At 36.8% G+C, this 24,463-nt stretch overlaps 1 protein-coding gene across 3 annotated transcripts in view; it reads right to left on the reverse strand.

Moving 5' to 3' along the window:
• Positions 1-24,463, reverse strand: part of CENPH (centromere protein H) — a 94,450-nt gene that overhangs the window by 15,727 nt on the left and 54,260 nt on the right. For all 3 annotated transcript variants that reach the window (XM_033929828.1, XM_033929820.1, XM_033929811.1), the window contains 2 exons: positions 23,754-23,817; positions 19,935-19,986 (listed from right to left, as the gene is read on the reverse strand). In XM_033929828.1, coding sequence (XP_033785719.1) covers positions 19,935-19,986; positions 23,754-23,817 — 116 coding nt within the window. The remainder of the gene's footprint in view (positions 1-19,934; positions 19,987-23,753; positions 23,818-24,463) is intronic.

Below are 24,463 nucleotides of genomic sequence, written 5' to 3' on the forward strand. Positions count from 1 at the left end.
TAATCTCAAAGCCAAAATTTTCGCCAAAAGTTTATTATCAACATTTATCAAAGATATAGGCCTGTAGTCTGAAACCAAAGTAGGATCTTTATTTGGCTTAGGCAAAACAATTATTATTGATTCAGCCATAGTACCTTTAATATTACCTTTTATAAGTTGTGTCTGATATAAATTTAGTAAATGTGGGGAAAGGATATTTTGAAATGTTTTATAAAATTCTACTGTATAACCATCACCACCTGGAGCGGATCCAACTCTAAGAGATCTCAATGCTGTTTCTAATTCTTTTAATGATATAGGTTCATCTAAACTCCGTTTTATATGATCAGGAATCTTAGGTCCATTAATTAAATCTAAAAAAATTTTTCCATCTTTTTGTCTCTCCAAATAAGGCTCGGAAGAATACAGGTCCTTATAAAATTTTAAAAATTGTTTTAATATTATATTTGTTTGATTTGTTATTATCCCATTATCGTCTTTTATTCCATTAATATTAGTTCTTCTTTTTTTTGCTTTAAGATAATTTGCCAATAATCTCCCCGCCTTATTAGAATTTCCATAATACACTGTTTGTTTGGAAAACAAATCTCTTCTTATCATTTTTGAAGTTAATTCATTATATTTACCTTTTGCTTTCAAAAGAGCTTGCAAAACTTCATATTCCCATTTATTTACCAATTTAGCTTCTAATATTTTTATTTCTTTTTCTAATTCTATATATTGTATTTTAATCTGTTTCCTAATAAAAGCTGAATATGATATAATATTACCCCTCATAGTTGCTTTAAATGCATCCCATAAGTTCTCTATAGATGTATCCTCCACTAAATTTATTTGAAAGAAATCGTTAATTTGTGTTTTAAAATTTTCCAAAAATTTGTCATCCACAAGCAATGCATTATCAAATCTCCAAAGAGGTCTACCATTCTCTAATTGATCTAATTGTAATTCTATCCATACTCCCGCATGATCCGAAATAATAATAGGATCTATGGAAGCTTTAATCACCTGTTGCACTTTATTTGTTGAAACAAAAATATAATCTATTCTTGAAAATGATTTATGAACCTGTGAACAAAATGAAAATTCCTGATCATTAAAATGAAGAATACGCCATATATCTTTCAAATCACATGATTGAACCAAATTATCTAAACCTAAAGATTTTATACTTTTACCTGGTTTTTTATCCAATAATGGATCCATTACAGCATTAAAATCTCCAGCCACTACTAAATTAGAAGCAGCCAGTGGTAACAACATATTCTGTAATTTTTTAAAAAATTCTGATTGATTCGAATTAGGGGCATATATATTGAACAACGTCAGGGTATCATTTCCCATACCTATATCAATATGTATCCATCTTCCATGTGGATCTGAATTTTTTACCTTAATCTTGGCCATACATTTTTTATTTATAAGAATTGCTACCCCTGCTTTTTTACCCTCTGCTGGAGCAAAAAAACATTCTTTTACCCACCCTCCCGATAGTTTCTGTGATTCCTTTATACTAAGATGGGTCTCCTGTAGACAGTAAATATCCGCATTTTGCTTTTTTAGAAATGTTAATACTTTTTTCCTTTTGATTACGTGATTCAGGCCATTGACATTAATAGAATATATCTTAAAAGACATTATACATTTTAATACTTCTCATTATAATCTTTTTCTCTTCTTCTTTCATACTTTGAATCCAAAAAATGTTTTTCATGACACACATATTTACCCCTAAAGTATCTAATCCCTTGTTTATTTTTTCCTTAATCATTCTAGTAAATACTCTCCTTTTCCCTCCCTTTCCCACCCAATACAATGGCTGCTTAAGGATACACATTGGAACTGTAATCCAAACATTCTCCTCCCCTCTAGGCATTTAATATTCAATCAAATTCCCCTTCTATCTATTTATATTAACCTTTAATATCTTTAGTCATATTTTCATATCATTTCATTAATGTATCTTTATCCATTTAACAGTTTTTAATTTATATTTCCTTGGTATTATTATTTACATCTTAAAATTTCATCTTAAACATATATTTAGTATGTTATTAATGTTTTTCCTATGTCTTGCTCTTTCTTTCTTATAAATTTTTATTGTCTTTTCTTTGTATCATTTTTTTCTTTCTTCAGATATTTCAATATTTCATATTTTTATAATTATTTCATAAAGTCATCAAAACCCATCTTAAAATTTTATATTAAAATATCATAGGTTCTGGTTTAGAAAGAAAAGCTTTCAGTTTTTCTGGATCCTCGAAATATAAGGATTTATCTCCAGATGATACTCTCATTTTCGCCGGATAATATAGACCATATTTAAAACCTTTTTCTTTTAGTTGAGGTCTCATGTCTAATAGTCTCTTTCTTTTATTTGCTGTGTTTTTGGCAAAGTCTGGTAGGAACCATATTTTAGATCCTTTATAATTTAGATTTTTGTCTTTCTTTGCAGCATTTAATATTTCTAATGCTTGTTGGTATCTAAGCATTTTGAAAATTATTGGTCTTGGTCTGCCTTTATTTTCTGTATTTTTAATTGGGATCCTATGCGCCCTTTCTATTTCTAGAGGTTGTTTCAAGTCCAGTTGTATTATTTTTGGAATTAAATTTTCTAGAAAAAGAATAGTATTTTTTCCCTCTAAGTTTTCTTGTATTCCAAAAAGTTTAATGTTTTTCCTTCTTCCTCTATTCTCATAGTCTTCCAGTTGATCTTTCAATTTGTTTAATTCCAGACTATCATTTTTGCATCTGTTTGTTTCGCTTTCTATGACCTCCATTTTAGATTCTAGTTCAGTTGTTCTTTTGTTATTACTTTCCATTTGTCTGTGAATGTTTAATATTTCTTCTTTCATTTCAGACATATTGGTTACTGTTTCTTTAAGCATTTGCTTAATTTGTCTTAGTTCTTCCATAACTTCTGCTTTACTCAATATGTCAGGTTCTTCAGCAGGAAGTGGGATCTTGCTTGGTGTTATTTGATCTTGTTTTTGTCTTTTTGCTGACGTGCCAGCCTCATTTTTGCTTTGTCTGATGTTTGCCATGTTGTTTTTTCTTTCTTTACAGTTGTTAGAAACCACAAAAGACTCTTTCAGTCTCAATTCTCAATATTTTGTCTTTGCTATATCAGTTTAGAAGAAAAATTGATGAGAGAATATCAAATTTCTCTTGTTCTCTTTTCAAAGGTTTTGTTTCAGATTTGGCAGGATCAAATTCTCTGCAACCTCTTCCTGCTATTTCATTACTCTAGTTTTGAGTAATTTATTAATCTTTATCTTTCAGATCATCAACAACTTTTTATTCTCCTCTCTCTGGATTTATTTCGGTTCAATATTGGCAAGAAAGGCTATTTCAAACCTTCATATTTTAAAGATTGATAGATATATGTTTACTACCAATATCAGTCCAAAATGTGAAAATCGCAATCTTCAAACTTTTTCAAACTCGTCTGTCACCTTTTTCAGCACAGAGAAAATGGCGCTTCTCTTCCTTGTTCCTTCTCTCTCAGGCTTAACTACATTCACGACAGGAAGAGAGTTATATCTGTCACAAGTTTATTGTCTATAGAAATCGGCTATAAGGGGGTAAATCCACCTTAATTTGTTATAGCCTATCTTTAATCTTTTACTGTTTTAGCTTTCAGGGTTTTATTTCAGCGTCTGCAGGAGAGAGTTGCTTCAAACTGTCACAAGAAATCAACTGACATCGGTTTCACTTTAAAATCAATCAATCTCCAACTTATTCTGCTGTCATTTTCTCTTTCTAAATGTCTTATTTCTATTCAATATATGACAGGATTATTTTAAAGCGTCATTGAAACTTTCTCTTTCTTCCGTTGGTCAATTTAATTCTTTATTAGCCTGCTTTCACTGCCTCTCTGTATCAGCACTGAGACAAGCCGGTAGAAGAAGCAATTACCCTCCCCCAGCCTTTCTTCTCTTCAGTGTTGGCGGTTTTTCAATTTATATCTTCTGATATATCTCACCGCACTATCTCTGAGAAAGCTGTCAATCCAAATTTTCAACAGCCTTTTTTCACTCACCCTGTTGCCGATCTTATCTCTCCCCTTGTTCTCTTCCTTCAGGATTTTCTTTTTTTTTTTCGGCAGGCACTAGTCTTTATTCACATCAATCTTGAACCAACTGTCAGTTTCCTGTCACCAGTGCCTCTCCGTTCCAGCGCCCCGATGTCTCTTCGTGTCAGCGCTAAAAACCGGCAAACTTTTTTTTTTTAATTTTCCTCTTACAGTCTCTGTCACAGTTTCGGAGGAGGGCAATGTCCAATTCGTCAGTTCTCCTTCCTTTAATTCCGTCTAGCTTTAACCCGATATCTCGTCGTCTCAGCGCTGAGGGAGAGAAAAACCGGCAAATCACTTTGGTTTCTTTTACTCAGTTTCTATCCTCGTTTCGTCAAGAGGATGATCTGATTTATCAAAAGTTTAAGCTTCAAGTATAATTGTTTTCTATTGAAATAAATAATAATGGGATATTTTTATTTTATGTCAGTTGCCCAGTTGGAGAGGAGCGTCGCGATCACACATCCATTCTGTGTTCGCGTTAAGCCACGCCCCTCACAGTCGTTTCATTTTTATGGCTCATTTTATAATAGGCTTGCTTTTTTAAGTAGGCTGTGAAAACTAACTTGTAAGGCTATTTATAGCAATTCTTGCATACTATTTTAGATTCTTTAGTTTGTAATTCTTCAATTTGTATGTTGCATTTCTTATCTTTTCTTACTTTTTATTCTTTAATTTTTTTAGGATTGCATTTCAATTAAATGGGAAGTGACATCACCAATCAGTTGAGTGTGAAGTTCTGCATGCCTTCCTGGCTTATTACACCCTTGGGCTTATAAAAACTGGCAAAATTGGGCAGAAAATAGCAGCAACTGGTTACGAAAGATAGCCAGGTGAAATCGGTACAAGCAGATGTCTGTTTCTCGGCATTGGACCCTACAAGAGTTTGTTTTTACTCCTAGCAGCCAGGAGCGTGCTAAGATGGTGGCTCGAGAGACAGTGAGCTGCAGAGTTGAGCCCTGCTGTGAGTTCTGCCCTGGCTCCTAAGATGGATCTAATGGAAGAGGTTTGGGCAATGCTACATGAGATTCGAGCCGATATTAAAACAGTATGAGAAGAACTTACCACCTTGGCGGCTGATCTCAGAGGCGAGGTATCAGAACTGGGACAGTGTATAAGTAAGACAGAGGAACACATGGAAGAAGAACAAGAACACGTGGCACTTTTAGACTCTCAAACGAAAGACTTGGTGACCCAGCAAACTTATGCTCTAGGTAAACTTGAAGACCTCAAGAACAGAAGTTGCCACTCAAATCTTTGGATACGTGGAGTCCTGGAGCTCGCCGATTACACTAACTGCTCCCAAGTAGTGCAGGCGATTGCAAGCCTGCTACTCTTGGATACTACAGCTACAATGCCTCTAGATTCTATTCTCCTGGAGCATGTCAATTGAGTTCTGGCGGCTCTGCATGGGAATAAGCTCTGCTATATCACTGCATGTTTTGCGGATTATAAAATTAAAGAATCTGTTATGCGGGCAGCAAGAAGTCAGGACAACCTATGACGAACTATCAAGACTCAAGGTAAACAAAGCCATGGGACCGGATAACCTACACCCCAGAATGCTCAGGGAGTTAAGGGAAGTCCTGGCAGAACCATTATCTGTTCTTTTCAATCTTTCCCTAAGCACAGGAAGGGTCCCCTTGGACTGGAAAACCGCCAACGTAATCCCACTCCACAAAAAGGGCTGCAGGACAGAGACAGCAAACTACAGACCAGTGAGTCTCACGTCTATAGTGTGTAAACTCATGGAAACACTGATCAAACAGAATCTTGACACAATCCTAGACGAAGAAAAACTGCGTGATCCACACCAACACGGGTTCACCCAGGGCAGATCCTGCCAATCTAATCTGATTAGCTTTTTTGACTGGGTTACTAGACAACTGGACGCCGGAGAGTCACTGGACGTGGTATATTTGGACTTCAGTAAAGCATTTGATAGCGTCCCTCATCGAAGATTACTGAACAAGCTGAAATCGATAGGATTAGGAGACACTCTAACTACATGGGTTGGGGATTGGCTGAGCGGTAGACTTCAGAAGGTGGTGGTGAACGGTACCCCATCCGAAGCATCGGACGTGATCAGTGGAGTGCCGCAGGGCTCGGTCCTGGGCCCAATTCTATTTAACTTATTCATAAGAGATATGACGCAAGGACTTAGAGGAAGGGTATCACTGTTCGTCGACGACGCCAAACTTTGCAACATAGTAGGCAAAAGCTTATTACCTGATAATATGACACACGACCTACTGTTGCTGGAACAATGGTCAACTACTTGGCAGCTAGGCTTCAATGCTAAAAAATGCAAGATAATGCATCTGGGTAAGAGAAACCCGCGTAGAACTTATGAACGAAAGAGGTACTAAATGTGAGACCTTGGTTAGGACCACGGCGGAACGCGACCTAGGGGTGATCATTAGTGAGGACATGAAGGTTACCAATCAAGTGGAGAAGGCTTCCTCCAGGGCAAGACAAATGATGGGGTGTATCCGCAGAGGTTTCGTCAGCAGGAGACCTGAAGTTATGATGCCGTTGTACAGAGCCATGGTGAGGCCTCACTTGGAGTACTGTGTTCAGTTTTGGAGACCACACTACCGAAAGGACGTGCTGAGGATCGAGTCGGTTCAGCGAACGGCCACCAGGATGGTCTTGGGGCTCAAGGATCTCACGTATGAAGAAAGATTAAAAAAATTGCGGCTGTACTCACTTGAGGAAAGAAGAGAACGGGGAGATATGATTGAAACATATAAGTACATCACGGGACACATCGAGTCAGAAGATGATATCTTCTGGCTCATGGGACCCTCTACCACCAGAGGGCATCCGCTGAAAATCAGGGGAGGGAAGTTTCATGGCGACTCCAGGAAGTACTTATTCACCGAAAGAGTAGTGGATCATTGGAACAGACTCCCACTCCAGGTGATAAAGGCCAGCAGCGTGACGGATTTTAAGAGAAAATGGGATACTCACGTGGGATCTTTAAGGGAGTAAATTCAGGGGAGGGGATACTTGGAATGGGCAGACTTGGTGGGCTATAGCCCTTTTCTGCTGCTTTTTTCTATGTTTCTAACCTGCAGTGAGACACTTATAAAATTGAGGTCTACCAAGACCTGTCCTCAGTGACATTACACAGACAGGTAGAATTGAGGCCATTTCTACACTATCTATGGGAGAAGAATATTAAATACAGTTGGCACCATCCTTTCGTCTTTCTCTTTTATCTAGAAGAGAAGCTGTGCACTATCTGTTCTTTGGAAGAGGCCTTGCTGATGTTTCCAGCCAAGCAATTTACCTTGAAGACACAAGAAAAAGGTAAACAGGGCAGGCTGGCAACTTCATGCCTCCCGATGCCATGATGGCAATGTATGGCGAGGGTAGGAGGATGCTTGACTAGGCAGTCTGCAGAGGAGTTGCCGTAGGTGAAGACCCCCCGCAAATGTGATGACAAACCAGCCTGAAAGTTGGTTGAGACATTCTATATGAACATTTATTGATCTGACATCACCAGAGTGAAGCTACGGCCGAGTAGGTGTTCAGCGAACCTTTTCTGTTATTCAGGTGGTATAGTTCTCTCCATTCGAGTTATGCTTTCTGCTTAGAGTTGACGTTGTTATGTGTATAAGTTTAATGATATTTTGCCAAAGCCTGGTGTGATGGTTGAGGTTGAATTAGTGGTGTAATTCGCAGGGAGGCATGTAGACAAGTCGTCTCCCCCTTTCATTTCATGCCTCCATAAAGATAGAGGGAACAGGAAGGGAAAATACAGCTTTTCAGCTGTGTTTCATTGAACTGATCTTCGATCCAAATTCCTGCATGATCTGTGAGAAGAATCGGATCTATGCTAGCTTTTATAACATGATGTGTTAAATTATCTTAGCCAGGGGTGCCCACACTTTTTGGGCTTGCGAGCTACTTTTAAAATGACCAAGTCAAAATGATCTACCAACAATAAATTTTTTTTTAAAAACACAAAGCACACTGTATGCAGAGAAAATGTTAATTATCATTTATATTCCAGGTTTTTTTCAAAGAGGTGAAGGCAGATGACTCTATACACTTTCACCTCAGTAACAACCATACAAAAATAGACAAATAGGTGGCTTGGAGCGCGCACGATATGGCAGCCTAACTACAGCGCTCCCGTATCCAGGCAACAAACGGAACAAAATTAAAACTTCTACTTTTTCAAATCGCTAAAAAAAATACACTAAACAACGTCGGAGATGGCGAATATAAAGCAGGGGAAAACTGAAAAACCTTCAACATCGGGAATATCAGCAAAAAGAACAAAAGTCACTCCCCTGTCACCATCGAGTGTGCCGTTCCCGATGGAGACTGAAGAAATCACTGAAAAGGCTGATATAATGACTGAACTGTTTAAAATAAAACTTATGCTGACTGAAAACTCCAATAAAATATCTGAAGTAAAAGAAGAGCTTCTTAACATGAAACAAGAAATCCAAACTGAGAGACTGAGAATGACAGTGCTGGAAGAAAAAGTGGAGAGGTTTGAATCTTTCACACAGGAATATGACAAAGATAAAAAAGAAATAGCAGCTTTAAAAAATCAAATGGTGGACATGGAAAACCGAGGAAAAAGAAAGAACATAAGAATTTTGGGGCTGGCTGAAAATATTGAAGGAGGAGATCCTGTACAATTCCTAGAAAATCTGTTACCTAAACTGCTTCAGCTCAACTCAAAATGGCCGTTAGAAATTGAAAGAGCCCACAGAATCCCCACAAGAAAGCCAGTAAACCAAGCTGCTCCAAGACCTTTGATATTCAAGGTATTACGGTATCAACAAGCTCAAGAAATATTAAAAATGGCAAAAGCAAATAAAAACTTGAATTATAAAGGATCAAAACTGATTTTAGTACCGGATTTTGCTAAATATACTGCTAACATAAGAAAACAATTCCTCACATACAGACAGCAGCTGAAAGAAAAGGGATACATATATGGAATATATTATCCATCCACTATGAGAGTATCCAGTGGAAATAAATCCATATATTTTCAAGACCCGGCAAAACTGAAAGAATTTCTGACACAAAAAGATCCTAAGTTTATATAAATAACAGAACAATTCAGCTGAAGAAAGAAGAAAGAAGAAAGAAGAAAGAAGATGGGAAAAAAAGGGAAAATAAAGAAGATTATTAAAAGAAATGTTATCAACTGGAAATATAATTTATTGAAATAATGGATGCAATAATATAACAATATTTAAAAATTAGCATCCACAATCATTAATATCATTAATTATTATTAATATTATTAAAAAAAAAAAAAAAAAAAATATATATATATTATTATTATCAAAATATAAATAAATTAATTATTTAAAAAAATATATATAAAATACAAGTTTTAATCAAAATAGATAATATATTCTATTATATAACATATTAAATTATTATGATAAAGGATCAATGAAATGATTTACAATGAAAATATCATTAAAATATTGAAAGGAAAAATTTATAATTGTTATATTGAGAATAAGATTTAAAAATGAAATATATTAATTATTATAAAAACAATATTTTAACACTGTATAAGAAAATTATAATTTTATGAAATATATACAAGAAAATAATTGATTATTGACAGAAATAATTAATAAAATAGATGTCTAATATAAAATTTTTATTTGATTTAATTATTCAGTCATATTAACTTATTATGAAAAATAAGAAAATAATGTAATGGAATGATAGATAATTAATAAAAGATGAATTTATTATAAAACTTATTTACTGACATAAAATGTATATTTTAATCAATTATTCATTCAAATTAATTCAGTATGAAGATGATCTATGAAAACGATTGAAATGCATTATAATTAAGATCAATATTATATATTTATATAATACTGGATATATTTAAGTTATATGATGATATAGATATAGATATATATAGAGAATAAGAGCTATATTTGAAATATGTTTATTTATTAGAAATATTATATTACAAGTATGCATGATATTGAATTTAATTTTATAATTCAAATATATTTAATTCTCAGTAAATTTATAAAATTTTATAGATTAAATGAATATAATTTTTAATAATATAAGGGTGGAAGTATATAGAATGTATTGAATTCAGAAATATATTTTAAATAATATAATGTATTATTAGTTGCCTGGAGATGGAGATGTAGGTTTTGCATGACCAATGCGTGTTCCAAATCAGAATAAGATAATGGGTGGGAGGGGAGGGAAAATAATGGGTGGGTTAGGGGATAAATTTTCAATGAATGTGCTAGGAGCTAATCATGTAAACAATCATAGAATATTGATTAAGTATAATTATTAATCAGATGGATCTAAAAATGTATTCGCTGAATGTCAATGGTTTAAATCATCCTATTAAGAAGAAGAAATTATTATCGTTCCTTAAAAATCAAAATGCGGATATTTATTTTATTCAAGAAACTCATCTTTCGGAAATTGAATCAAAAAAATTATCTGGAGGTTTTATTTCTAAATGTTTATTTGCACCGGCTTTAAAGAAGAAGGCTGGAGTGGCTGTTCTAATAAATAAAAAATGTAATGCAGATTTTAAACTAATTAATTATGATCCCTTAGGAAGATGGGTGCATGTCGAAATGGTTCTGGGAAATACTACCCTGAATTTATTCAATTTATATGCTCCTAATACGAATCAAATGGAGTTTTTTAAACAAATTCAACAATTGCTCTTACCACTGGCTACATCTAATTTAATAGTAGCAGGGGATTTCAATGCTGTAATGGATCCGATATTGGATAAAAAACCAAGTAAAGTTATGAAATCATTAGGCTTAGATAATTTGATACTATCTTGTGATTTAGTAGATATATGGCGAATTCTTCATTTTAATGATCAGGAATTTTCTTTTTGTTCTCAGGTCCATAAATCCTTTTCACGAATTGATTATATATTTGTTTCTAATAATATAGCGCAGCGTGTCTTAAAAGCAGTAATTGATCCCATTATAATTTCAGATCATGCTGGTGTGTGGATTAATCTTCAAAATTATAATGCTGAAAACTCTGATTTAATTTGGAGATTTAATAATGATTTATTAGCGGATTCAAAATTTCTTGAAGATTTCAAAATAAAAATGCAAGAATTCTTTCAATTTAATGAATCAGATGATATTAATGCTGAGATCTTATGGGATGCTTTTAAAGCAACTATGAGAGGAAATATTATTTCATATTCAACATTTATTAACAAACAAAAAAAAAAACAATTTATTGAGATGGGAAAGCAAATTAAATTATTAGAAAATAAATTAATTGAGAAATGGGAAAATAATACATTACAAGAATTATTAAAATTAAAAGTTAAATACAATGAAATTTCTTCTCAAATTGTGAGGAAAGACATTTTCAACAAACAAGTACAATATTATGGAAATTCAAATAAAGCTGGTAAATTATTAGCAAACTTTCTAAAAGCAAAGAAAAGAAAATCTAAGATTATTGCAATTAAAGATACAAAAGGTAACACACATACCAACACAAAAGATATTATAACACAATTTCTTGATTTTTATAAAGAATTATATACTTCCAATTCTTATGAAAATAAAGAACAAGACGGATTAACTTTTTTAAATTCATATATTGGACCAAATATTCCAGATCATATAAAAGGAAGTTTAGAAGAACCTATATCTTTAAAAGAATTAGAAACAGCATTGAAGTCTCTTAGAGTTGGATCCGCTCCAGGTGGAGATGGGTATACTGTTGAATTTTATAAATTTTTTCAAAATATCATATTACCACATCTGTTAAATTTATATCAATATCAAATAAAGAATGGAAAAATTTCTGGTACTATGGCAGAATCAATAATTATAGTCTTACCAAAACCAAACAAAGATCCTACTCTGGTTTCAAATTACAGGCCTATTTCATTATTGAATGTGGATAACAAATTAATGGCTAAAGTATTAGCATTAAGATTGGCAAAAGCTCTCCCTTTCATTATTGATGTACATCAAACAGGATTTATTGCTAAAAGACATTCATCAAATAATACTAGATTAGCATTCCACTCATTAAATTTAGCAAAAAATATAAATGATCCAGCTTTTTTAATATCTTTAGATGCAGAAAAAGCTTTTGACAGAGTGGAATGGAATTTTATATACCAAGCTTTACAATGGTTTGGTATAGGATCCGGTTTTATTGAAATGATTCAGACATTGTATAGCTCTCCTGGAGCAAGATTATATATTAATAATAATTTATCAAATAGATTTAACTTGCACAGGGGAGTTAGACAAGGATGCCCTCTGTCTCCTTTACTTTTTGATATTGTCCTAGAACCTTTATTAATTGCAATAAACAAAACTAAGGAGATAGAGGGAATATCATTTAACAATTTTGAATTTAAAATATCTGCATATGCAGATGATATATTATTATATTTAAGAAAACCGGAAACTACTATTCCATGTATACTTAATTTAATAGAAACATATGGTACTTTTTCTGGATATAAAATTAATTGGAACAAATCTGAAATTCTCCCAATAAATGTTCATTGTACCAAAGGATTATTTGACCCATATTCATTTATTTGGAAAGATGATGGTATAAAATACTTAGGAATTATGATCAAAAATACAATTGAAGACACAGTCAAAGAGAATGAAAAACTTTTATTGAAAAAAATAACAGAAATGTGTGAGCAATGGAATCCATTACATCTTTCTTGGTGGGGAAGAATTCAAACAATTAAAATGATGATATTACCTGTGGTTTGTTACCAAATGAGTATGATTCCAATATTTTTTCAGGGGTCATTTTATAAAAAACTTAACAATATTCTTACAAAATTTGTTTGGTGTGGGAAAAGATCAAGAATCGCTTTAGTATCATTACAAAGACCAATTATGGAAGGGGGGGTAAATTTTCCAAATTTTTATAGGTATCATCAAGCCTATATCTTAAGACAGGGTATGTATTGGATTCTCCCAGAGCTTCTAGAAAATGTACCAGATTGGCTATATTTAGAATGGCGGCTCCTGTTCCCTTTATATCCAGAACAGTTAATAACTATAACAATGCCTAAAAGATACAAAGACCACAGAATTTTATTTGACACTTGGAAAACATTGAGATATATTAGTAATTTATCACCTGAACCTATTGCTAAATCTCTAAATCAATCAATATGGATAAACTCCAGGATCAGAATTGGCGGATTTAAAATCGTCTGGAAACAATGGATAAATGCAGGAATAAGAACATTGAATGATATCATATCAGAAGGTTCACTGCTTAGTTTTTCACAATTGCAAAATAAATTTGGATTAAATAAATCACAATATTTTAAATGGATGCAATTGAAGCAGGCCATTCAGGTAGGGTTCCCTGAATGGAAAAATTTAAATAATCAATATAGTTTACAGGTTCTATGTTTCCAGACGGATTTGTTGGGTCACCAAGCCGCAAAATGGTACAAATTGATATATGGATTTTTAAATAAAAAAAAGAAAACAGGTCTTAGGGATATTTGGAGTATTGAGATAGGTCAGACAATTTCTGAATCTCAATGGCCACGATTTTGGTCCTGGAGATTAAGATCTACAAGGTCAGCATCTATGAATCAAACATGGTTATTTTTATTACATAGAGTATTCTGGACCCCAACGCGCCTGCAAAAAATAGATAGTACTAGATCTAATAGATGCTGGCATTGTAAATTGGAAATAGGGACGTTAGATCATTTAATCTTTTTTTGTCCCTTTGTAAACGCATTTTGGAATTTAATTTGGCCCCAAATTAATAAGTTACTAGAGAATCACGTAGGACTCTCGTATGACACCATATTATTTGGTACTGCAATGAGAACTAAGAGTCCGATTTCAGCAAACAATAATAAGCTATTACTAATACTAACAGGAGTCGCCATGCAACAAATTACTCAAAATTGGAAAGATTACACCAAATTAAATTATACGTTCTGGTGGAATTCTGTTTGTCATATTTATAAAATGGAAAAAATAATAGCGTTACAACAGGGAAATCATCTTAATTTTAATAAAATTTGGCAACCATTGACAAAATATTCTAATGATTAGTTCTTAGCACAATGATAAATAATTATATATGAATGGGGTGGGATTTGACTAATTAATGGAAATATACTATATAAAAAGGGGATGGGAATTATATTTTATATGCTAATGTATAATCTTTATCATATTATATTTTAAATACGATGTATTATTAATGATAATATTTTAAATATGTAAAAAAAACTTTATTGTATATTATATTACTCAAATATTGTAAGAATGGAAAACTTATAAATAAAAATTTAAAAAAAAAAAAAAAAACAAAAATAGACAAATAACTCCCCTCCCTTTTTACTAAACCGCGATAGCAGTTTTTAGCACAGGAAGCTGCGCTAAATGTCCCGTGCTGCTCTCAAAACTCATAGTCTCCCTGTGCTAAAAACCGCTATTGCAGTTTAGTAAAAGGGGGCCATAGTGCAAAATATAGACAGCAGACATAAATTCTCAAAATGGACACATTTTGATCACTAAATTGAAAATAAAATCATTTTTCCTACCTTTGTTGTCTGGTGATTGCATGAGTCTCTGGTTGTACTTTCTTCTTTTGACTGTGTATCCAATCTTTCTTCCCTTCTTTCAGCCTGTATGCTTCCTCTCCTTCAGACCTCATCCCCCCCAACTTTTTTTTCCTCTCTCCCTGCCCTTTCTTTCTCCCTGCCTCCCTTTCTTTTTTTCTCTCTTCATGCCCCCTTTCTTTCTTTCTCCCTGCCCTCCCCCAAGCCACTGCTGCTGCCATCAGGGAACAGGCCCCCAAGCCGCAGCCATCGGGGAACAGGCCCCAATGCCACTGCTGCCTCAAACTCTCCCTGCTTCCCTGCATCGGGCTGACCAGCATTCCTCTCCCAAACATCAATTCTGCCATCGGAGAGGAAGTTCCAGGCCAGCCAGGCAGAGATTGGCAGACAAAAATTCTCAAATAATACAACATTCTCTTCCTCATTGGAAAACTTAAACACAAATAACTCTATTCCAACAGCCAAATGTACAAACTTCAGAATACCATCCATTAATGACATTGAAAGACATCTTAAATCAATCAACCTAAAAGGCTCTTCTTTAGAACTTTTGCCACCGTTCTTTTTAAAGAAATTCTTTCCTTATTTCGGTCCATTTATTCTTTCCCTTATTCAACACAGTTTCTCCTCTGCTTCCGTCCCCTCCTTTTGGAAAACCTCTATCGTCATACCAATAATAAAAAATTTCAAATCAAGTCATGACGATGCATCCAATTACCGCCCCATCTCCAATCTACCATTCTTAATGAAACTCTCTGAAAAATTAGTTTTTGAACAGCTTTCAGAATTCATCGAATCCTCGAACGCATTACATCCCAACCAAACCGGTTTTCGAAAACACCACAGTACGGAACATTCAATGATTGGCCTCGTAACAAACATACACTACTTTCTTGATCACCTACTTAATCGTCTGCAATCGTTAGGCATAGAAGGCCAAATCCTAAAATGGTTAACCTCTTTTTTATCAAATCGTACTTCGAGAGTTAAATTTAATGACGCCTTTTCTGCTAACTTTTCCTCATTTTATGGTGTTCCACAAGGATCAATACTATCTCCTCTTTTATTTAATATTTTTCTATCCCCGCTTATTACTATCTCACAGTCATTAGGTTTTACAGCCTTTTCATACGCTGATGATATTCAACTCATGCACCCTCTCAACCCAGAAAACGCAGAAGAAATAAAAATTATCAATGACAAATTAGAACTAATAAAAAACTGGCTAAACAATAACAAACTAGCTCTAAATACTCAAAAAACAAAAACAATGCTTTTCACTTGGAAAGGAGATATAACTTTAAAAATACCATTCGCACTTGATAATACTCCTATAGAATCAGTTTCTCAACTGAAAATCCTTGGTGTAATAATTGATGCAGATCTTTCATTTCATAGCCACATTAGTGAAATAGTTAAATCATGCTTTTACAGATTACGACTCTTTCGTTCAATTTCGACCTTTTTAGATTCCAAATCAATCAATATTTTAGTTCATTCTTTAATTATCTCAAAATTAGATTATTGCAATTCTCTGCTTATCAATATAACCCAGAAAGAAAAGAGACGACTCCAAATTATCCAAAACACATCAGTTAAACTAATTCACAAAGCAAGAAAGTTCGACCATGTTACCCCCTTACTTATTAAATCACATTGGCTTCCCATATCTCATCGAATTACCTTCAAAATTATATTTCTGGTATATAAGACATTGATCTTTAATGAACCCCAATTTATATCAAAAATGATTGTCCCGTATAACTCTTCTCGCTCTCTAAGATCATCCTCATCACAATTGTTATCAGTCCCCTCGTTGAGAATTATAGGCACAAGACGTAATGATATGTTCTCTGTGATGGCCCCTACACTATGGAACTCTTCCAAATTTTATTAAAAGTGAAAAAGACCTTGTCTCTTTCAAGAAAATTTTAAAAACATATCTATTTCAAGATGCATTTGATTCTTAAAATGCAATATTTTAAGGTTTTTTTATTTTCTCTCTTCTTTTATATTTAACTAGTGTTTAAGCCCGTTAGATTAACGGGTGCTAGATGTCTCCTGCTTTTGAACCTGGGCAGGGGCAGAGGCAGAGCCGGGGCGGGAGGGAGTGACGGTGGGAGAGCAATTTCAAAGCTTCAGCATCGGCGGCTCCTTGACCAATCCGCGCTTACAACGTCCCCACACTTGTGGTCTGGCTGGCTCCCCCACCAAAGCCCTTCGCAGCGGCAGCCCCTCCCGCATCCGTCCCCGTGTCCCAAGCCTCTCCGAAGGCCGGCTCCCACGAAAATGGTACCCCTCTGTCCAAAGCCGCGGCGGAAGCCTCCCTCAAGACACATTTCAAATCTGAAATATTGTAATCACAAAACAGAAAATAAAATTATTTTTCTTACCTTTTGTTGTCTGGTCATTATTCATATCATGTAGGGGTCCCAGGCTATGGTTGGCTTTTGATAACTCGCTTGCCAGGGCCCCTTCTTTCTTCTTCCCTCCCTCCATCCCTGCAGCTGAAGACAGGCACCTCCCCCCAGTGGTCTGAGACAGGAGGGAGCAGTTAGGAGAGGGTCTGAGGGCAAAGAGGGGCTCAACAGCACACAACCACCTTTCCTTCCCTCCCTCCATCAGGTGCTCCAGTGGTCTGAGACAGGAGGGAGCAGTTAGGAGAGGGTCTAAGGCTAAAGAGGGGCTCAACAGCGTCCAACCACCTTTCCTTCCCTCCCTCCATCAGGTGCAGTGAATCCACCAATGTTAAAAGGAGCCGCGTCGAAATCGGAGGCCTGCCACTGCTGTAGCACGTTCCACTCTGCCTTGGTCCCGCCCCTTCTCTGACATATGGGACCGCGGCAGAGGGAATGTGTTACGGTGGGGGCAGGGCTCCAATTTCAAAGCAACTCCTTTTAACATAGGCGGAGGTAAACTGTACCTGATGGAGGAAGGGAAGGAACGGTGGGTCAAATTTTGGCAACGGCAGGAATTGTTTTACGGGCCAAGCACCGTGAAACTTTGTTTCTTTAGGCAGCCCCAGTTATTTACTTGGATTCAATGTGAGCCGGGTGAGGAAGGCCGCCGCAGCCTCGCGGCTAGGTAGGGGAACAACAATGGCGCTTATGCTCAAGCCCCCGCCGCAGCTCCTCTCTCGATCCTGGTGCGGTTCGAGAGGGGAGTCGTGGCGGCGGCTTGAACATAAGCGCGATTGTTGTCCCCCTACCTAGCTGCGAGGCTGCGGCGGGGTTTCCATGGCAACCCGATCATGGATCTCAGTGTAGGGCCGGGTCTGGCGGCGCCGTATAGTGCGGAAGCGGGAGGCGGGACCTCAGCACAGCGCCGCCGGCCCCCAGGAGCTCGAGGCCGGCTGCGGACATGCCTGGCGTGGCATGGTGCAGGAGGAACAGTGATCGGTGGAGAGCAGGTGATGAATAGGTGGCGCGAGGTGGAGAGTAGGTGATGACGTAAAACGTGCGCATGCGCACTTGTGTTTTCGGGACGGATCAGGGAACACGTTTTTTTTAGTGCGCATGCGCGGCTAGCATTTTATTATTATAGATATCTTTGTACATTTAAAACATTTTATTTTACCTTACCCCATTATTACCCAATGTGTTTTCCTTTTTATGTAAAAATTTTAACAAGCAACGAAATTGTAACTTTCCCTTGCCTTCCCACTTACTCTTGTTTGTCCAATTTGTCTGTCAGTTGTTTAACTTATTCAAATTATATGTATTGCCACATTCTGATGGTTTTTAATTGTACATCGCTTAGATATTGTTATAAGCGATTCATCAAATGCAAATTAAACTTGAAACTTGAAACCATGCTGTGTACTGAGCGCCAGTTCTTTAATGGCATCTGTGCATGCCTATAAGTGCCAATTATCTAAGCACTAATGCGTACACTGCAAGCACTCAGTTATAGAATTGTCCAGTTAACATTTTTTTATTCCCTGAATTATGTTTCTAAATTAATACCTGTAATAATGGAGTCTCCAAGGAGTAATAATTTTCTGTTTTGTTTTGACATTGCTCAAGTGTTTTTTTGGTTCACAGTCATAAGCGCGTGGGACAAAGCCGCACCGACATTAGAGAGCAGACAATTGAGCGCAAGACTCAAGCGCGCCACTGTAAAAGTTTATTTTTAAAGAGCTCTAATGGGGGGTGTGAGGGGGGAACCCCCTCAGTTGACTTAATAGTTCGCTGGGGATGGTTTTGGGGGGTTGTAACCCCCCATTATAGAGGAAACTTAACTTTTTCCCTATTTTTTAGGGGAAAAGTTAAGTTTTCTGTATCAGTAGCACAAACACTATTAAGTAAAGTGAAGGGGGGGGTTTCCCCCCCACCCCCTGTCGGAGCCCTTTAAACTTTTATGGCGGCGCACTGGAGTCTTGCGTGCAATTGTCTGCTCTCTATTGTCAGCGTGGCTTTGTCCGTCGCACTTTTGTCCCATCACCATTTTTTCGGTACACTGGAAGTCACTTCCCTTCTCTACTGCTAATTTATGTTCTGCTTTGTAGCATCATTTCCCAAACCAGAGAAAGCATTATTCAGAGGTATCCTTTGGGGGGGAGGGGGAGAGCGATTGCTGTCTCAAAAATACATTTCAAAGTAACACCTGAATGTGAAAAATATGTAAAAGGTATGAAGAATTTTAAAAGGCACTAAGGGAAGCCACTGGAAACTAACTATGAACAGTGTCTAAAAAGCTGACAAGTCATAGAGCCAAAAACTTCACAACAGATGGACACCAGAAAAAAATAAGACGAACTGAGGAAAGTCCTACACAACCACCAACACAGATTTTCTGCTTATATACATTATGGCATGTCAAAGCTCTGCTAGCTTGTCAGTTCCTTTTCTTAGGATGACTTTCTCTTTAAGAAAGTATGATTCTTTGAGAACAAGCAAGATGACAATTTAATGATTCAGTGGAAAGGAGGACAGATAATTTCCCCTTTCTTAGGAGGAAAGATAATTTCCCCTTTCTTTCTTTCCTTCCAGGGAGTCATCCATAAGAGGGATGCCAATGCCTCTTATTAGTATACACCCCTCTATCCAGGGATCTTTGGACAGAAGCCTTAGAATTTCCTTTATGTCTTTTCAGTGCTCTACAATATATGTAAAAACCTACCACATTTCCAAATGTAGTGCTTCACAGAAGACATTTTTCATCCTCAGAGATACAGTAAACATACCACTCTAAGAGCCATGCAAGCTACATGTGCACCAAGATTCCTAATCGATGAGACTCATCATACATACTTACTCAGTCTCTTCTTTCTAACTTCATACAATTGTTCTTCTAGTGAAGGGGCTTCCTGTATTATGAAATACAAGTAATTATTAATGAGGTGGGACACAGTGGACTCCACATGCAAACCTGAAAAATATATGCTTCTTAGGTAACAAAGAAACATAGAAAATGACAGCAGATAAAGACCAGTGTGGTCCGCCCAATCTGATCAATAATGGTTAGGATTATAACTGATGCTCTGTGCAGGTTGCCATACAGGACTTTATATAAAAGTTGTAACTGCTCTAAGAACATAAGAATTGCCGCTGCTGAGTCAGTCAAGTGGTCCATCATGCCCAGCAGTCCGTTCACACGACGGCCCTCTGGTCAAAGACCAACACCCTAACCGAGACTAGCCCTACCAGCGCCTGTTCTTGTTCAGCAGGAACTTGTCTAACTTTGTCTTGAATCCCTGGAGGGTGTTTTCCCCTATAACAGCCTCCGAAAGAGCGTTCCAGCTTTCTACCTCTCTCTGGGTGAGGAAGAACTTCCTTACGTTTGTATGGAATCTATCCCCTTTCAACTTTAGAAATTGCCCTCTCGTTCTCCCTACCTGTACAGTTAATCTCCCTGCACCTCCCCCGTAAAAAAAGTGATGATCAACAGAATGAGTAATAAAGAGATTAGGTTCTTACCTTGCTAATATCTTTTCTAGTAGATAGGTGTGTCATTCTGAACAATAGGATATTCTTCCCATGCTTGCAAGCCGTTCAGAAGGAGTCCACACCAGGATTTCAATTCCTCCTTCTTCACCAGAGGGCTCTGATGCCTCCTTCAGTTTGTACCAAAGCAGGTGATAGCCCTATATAAGAACACATAAGGAGGGGTACAGGGAGACTCCCTAAAATACAGTGCTGTTCTGCTCTGCTCTGAAAATATAACACTATGAGAGAAAACGTTCTATAATATCTGTGTCTGACAAAATGTGAGGCGCAGACACTGGAACAAAGTAAACTAAATCTTCATTAAATTTTTTTGTGTAAGATGAGCTCAATGTAGATTGATTAGTCAAGCAAATGAATTAACGTTCAATTCTTCAACTTGTGTATGGACTACCGCCCAGTCTTCCTATGTGTGATACAAATCCAGTGAAAATGTAATGTGCAATAACACTCAAAATAATAACAAACGTCAGGGGTGGAACTTGGCAGGTTTGGGGCAGAGCTCGGGTGGGGGTACTCAGTTGATATTTGTTAGACTTAGGGGGGTACTTGGCTTGAAGAAGTTGTCTGTAGTTTACTAGAGTTGAAGGGGTGGTCAGGTTCTGGTTGATTTTTTTCCAAAATAGGGTAAAGTTTAGAAGAAAGCGATCTGACCATGGTACTCGCTTGGTGGAGTTTAGTTCTAGTTTGCCTGTTCCGGCCATGGCTGTTGTGGAGGCAATCAAGTCTAGTTGGTGAACTCTCTCATAGATGAATTAGTTAATCAAGAATTTGAAACCAAGGCTATCCATGAAGTTGATGAAGAAAAAAAAAAAAAAAATTTAAAAATTAAAAAAAAAAAAAAAAAATTGAATCAGGTTGGGCAGACTGGATGGACCATTCGGGTCTTTATCTGCCGTCATCTACTATGTTACTATGTTAGCTGTATAGGAATTCGAAAATTGGTCCAGGTGTAGGTTGAGGTCTTTCAAGAGAAATGTGAAGTCTTAGTCTATTTTTCTGTTTTAATACAAGTAGGTTGCATTGTTTTGATTTTCTTGGTATATAATTCCCTGAAGTGTATTGCAGTGTGCATACCATTGGTAACAGAGGTACTGGGGGGGGAGGCAGGTGGTAGATAGTAAAGGAGTCCTTCCCTGCTGTGTTCAAAGTGCCCCTACTGTTGCCCCCCCCCCACTTTTTTTTTTAAGAGTGGTGCTTGTATGGGGGGTAGCTGTGTTCCTTCTAAGCTGTACTCTACATCCAATAGCTGAAAAAAGCAGACTATAAATGATAGTTAATTAGAATTTTCCCTGCATAAAATGTGCTTTGTATAGTTTAATTTTATGGTTACCACTGTATATTGTTAATAAGATTATATTGCACGTATATGAAGAATGAGTGGAAGAAATGGCATTACAATTAATACTATTATTATGAGGGGCAGAGCATGGGTGAGGTCTAGAGTGGAGCTTTGGCACCCCCAAACAAAATGACATTCTGCTGCCCCTGGTGAGATCCACAACCTTTGCACCAACGATCTTCACATGTACTAGTCACCCAGCTATCTCTTCTTTCCTTTTACCTAGATGAGCTATATTTGAAATAGCACTCTCCCACACATGTGCTATATAAATCTTACCAGCCTGTCTAAACTGATCCTTATGAATGTGTGGGTGCAGTACCCATAATGACCAAAGGTTGTTTTACATGGTTTTTATAATGTAAAAGTTTAAATAAAATACAAAATGCATAACATCTAAATTAGGGATTGATCTTGGCATGTAGTAAAACCAGTAAAAATTATCAGTGCTCTAATTTCATCCCATGAGTTCCAGTACCAACGTTATGCTGATGACTTGCAAATCTTTCTCTCCCCACTTGAAATTTCTATGGGAATCCAGATCCGAGTCTCAGCCTGTCTCTCTGGCTTTCTTCCTAAACCTGCTTCTCCCCTTCTCCATCCTCCCTCTCTCATCGGCTCGTAACATCAGAGTCATCTTTGACTCGTCACTCTCCTTCTCCTCTCATATCCAACAGACTGCCAAAACTTGTAATTTCTTTCTCTATAATGAGCATGCTGCCAAAACCCTTATCTATGCCCTCGTCTCCTCTCATCTGGATTACTGCAATGTGCTTCTCACCAGTTTACCGCTAAGCCATATCCCTTCAATCTGTTCAAAACGTTGCTACGTTCTTCATATTCCAGCCAGGGTCATTATGCCCACATTACTCTTCTCCTCAGGTTGCTTCACTAACTCCCTGTCCATCTCCACATATGATTCAAACTCCTCTTACTGACATTCAAGTGTACTCGCTCTGCAGCTCCTCAGTATCTCTCCTCTCTTGTTACTCCCTATACTCTTTGTTGGGAACTCTGTTCATCAAACAAGTCCCTCCTGTCAGTACCATTCTCCTCTACCACCAACTCCTGTCACCATCCCTTTTATCTTGCTGCGCTGCATGCTTGAAAACAACCTGCTTGGCTCGCTACGTCAGGCTCCATCTCAGGTGGTATACAAAGCAAGACTGAAAGTGCAACCCAACCAACATATCTGTCTGTCATTCCCTCAATAGTCCCCTACCACCTTTTAGCTCCCTCTGTGTGTCTGTCATAATTAGATTGTAAGCTCTTCTGAACAGAGACATCTCTTGCATGTATAATGCTGCATGCGCCTGGAAGCAGTATAGAAATAAATAGTTGTTCGGTATCTGAATTAGTTAAAATATAAACTTAGCAATACAACTCAGCAGATAGCATCGTCTTTTTTGTCTTAAAACATTTCTAGTTTTGTTCTTCCTTTTGTAATGTTCAAAACCTCCATTTCAATTATTCAGCTGCTCAAACTGTTGCACTTTATTTACATTATATGGTAGTGGAATTTATCATGCAGATGCTAACTTCTTTAAATTATGTTATTTTGGTATTTTCTATACAAAATTCATATTGGCTTCAAAATGGTATATAAGACATGAGACTGATAAAACCAGCACAGTAGCATTAAATTATTCAGAAAACAATGGAGCAGCTGAGGCAATGGCTCTTATTGGAAAAATGATAAAACCAGAATAGAGGAGTTATGTTCTCCTAGTACTGCTGTTTCAGTGTCAGATTTGTTACAAGAAATGATTATAGACAGATGGTACTTGCCTGTTGTGATTTCATTATCGAAGAACAAAGCATTACCACGTGTTTTATCACTTCCTGGATCTCCCTGCCAAAGCAGAAATAAATTGTGAAATCCTGGTAGTTTTATAGTACATAAAAGAGGAATAAGGTGGAGGGAACACTCATAGCTACTGCCTATGACAGCGAATCACAGACAGTGTGCCACAGCGTGATATGAGCCTGTCACTGCCAGCACAGATGACTCTACTCTCTTCAACCCCCCCCTGGCGATTTCCAAAACTCAGCAGTTTGTCTAAGGTTTGGAAGGCCCCCGAGTTCAGGGCTGCGTCTGGAGGGCATCTGAGCACGCATGGATGTCAACATGATGACATCATGCACATACATGCGGCATCATCGGTTGACATCCATGCATGCTCAGAGGCCCTTGACGTGGCCCCGAGTTTAGTGTGCCACAGTGAAAAAAGTCTGCGAGACACTGGCCTATGACATCAATATCTAATTGGCCAGAGATAGGCCATTGCATCCATCTAGAACAGGGGTTCTAAGTCCATTCCTTGGGATACATCTAGCCAGCCACGTTTTCAGGATATTCACAATCAATGAAAGTGAGAAAAATTTGCATGCACTACCTCCATTGTATGCATATCTTACATATATATTCATTCTAGATACCTTAAAAATAAATTGGCTTGGTGCATCCCGAGTACTGGTTTGAGGATCACTCAGGATGT

This window comes from Geotrypetes seraphini, chromosome 1 (genome assembly GCF_902459505.1).
Source record: "Geotrypetes seraphini chromosome 1, aGeoSer1.1, whole genome shotgun sequence".
NCBI classification, from domain to species: domain Eukaryota; kingdom Metazoa; phylum Chordata; class Amphibia; order Gymnophiona; family Dermophiidae; genus Geotrypetes; species Geotrypetes seraphini.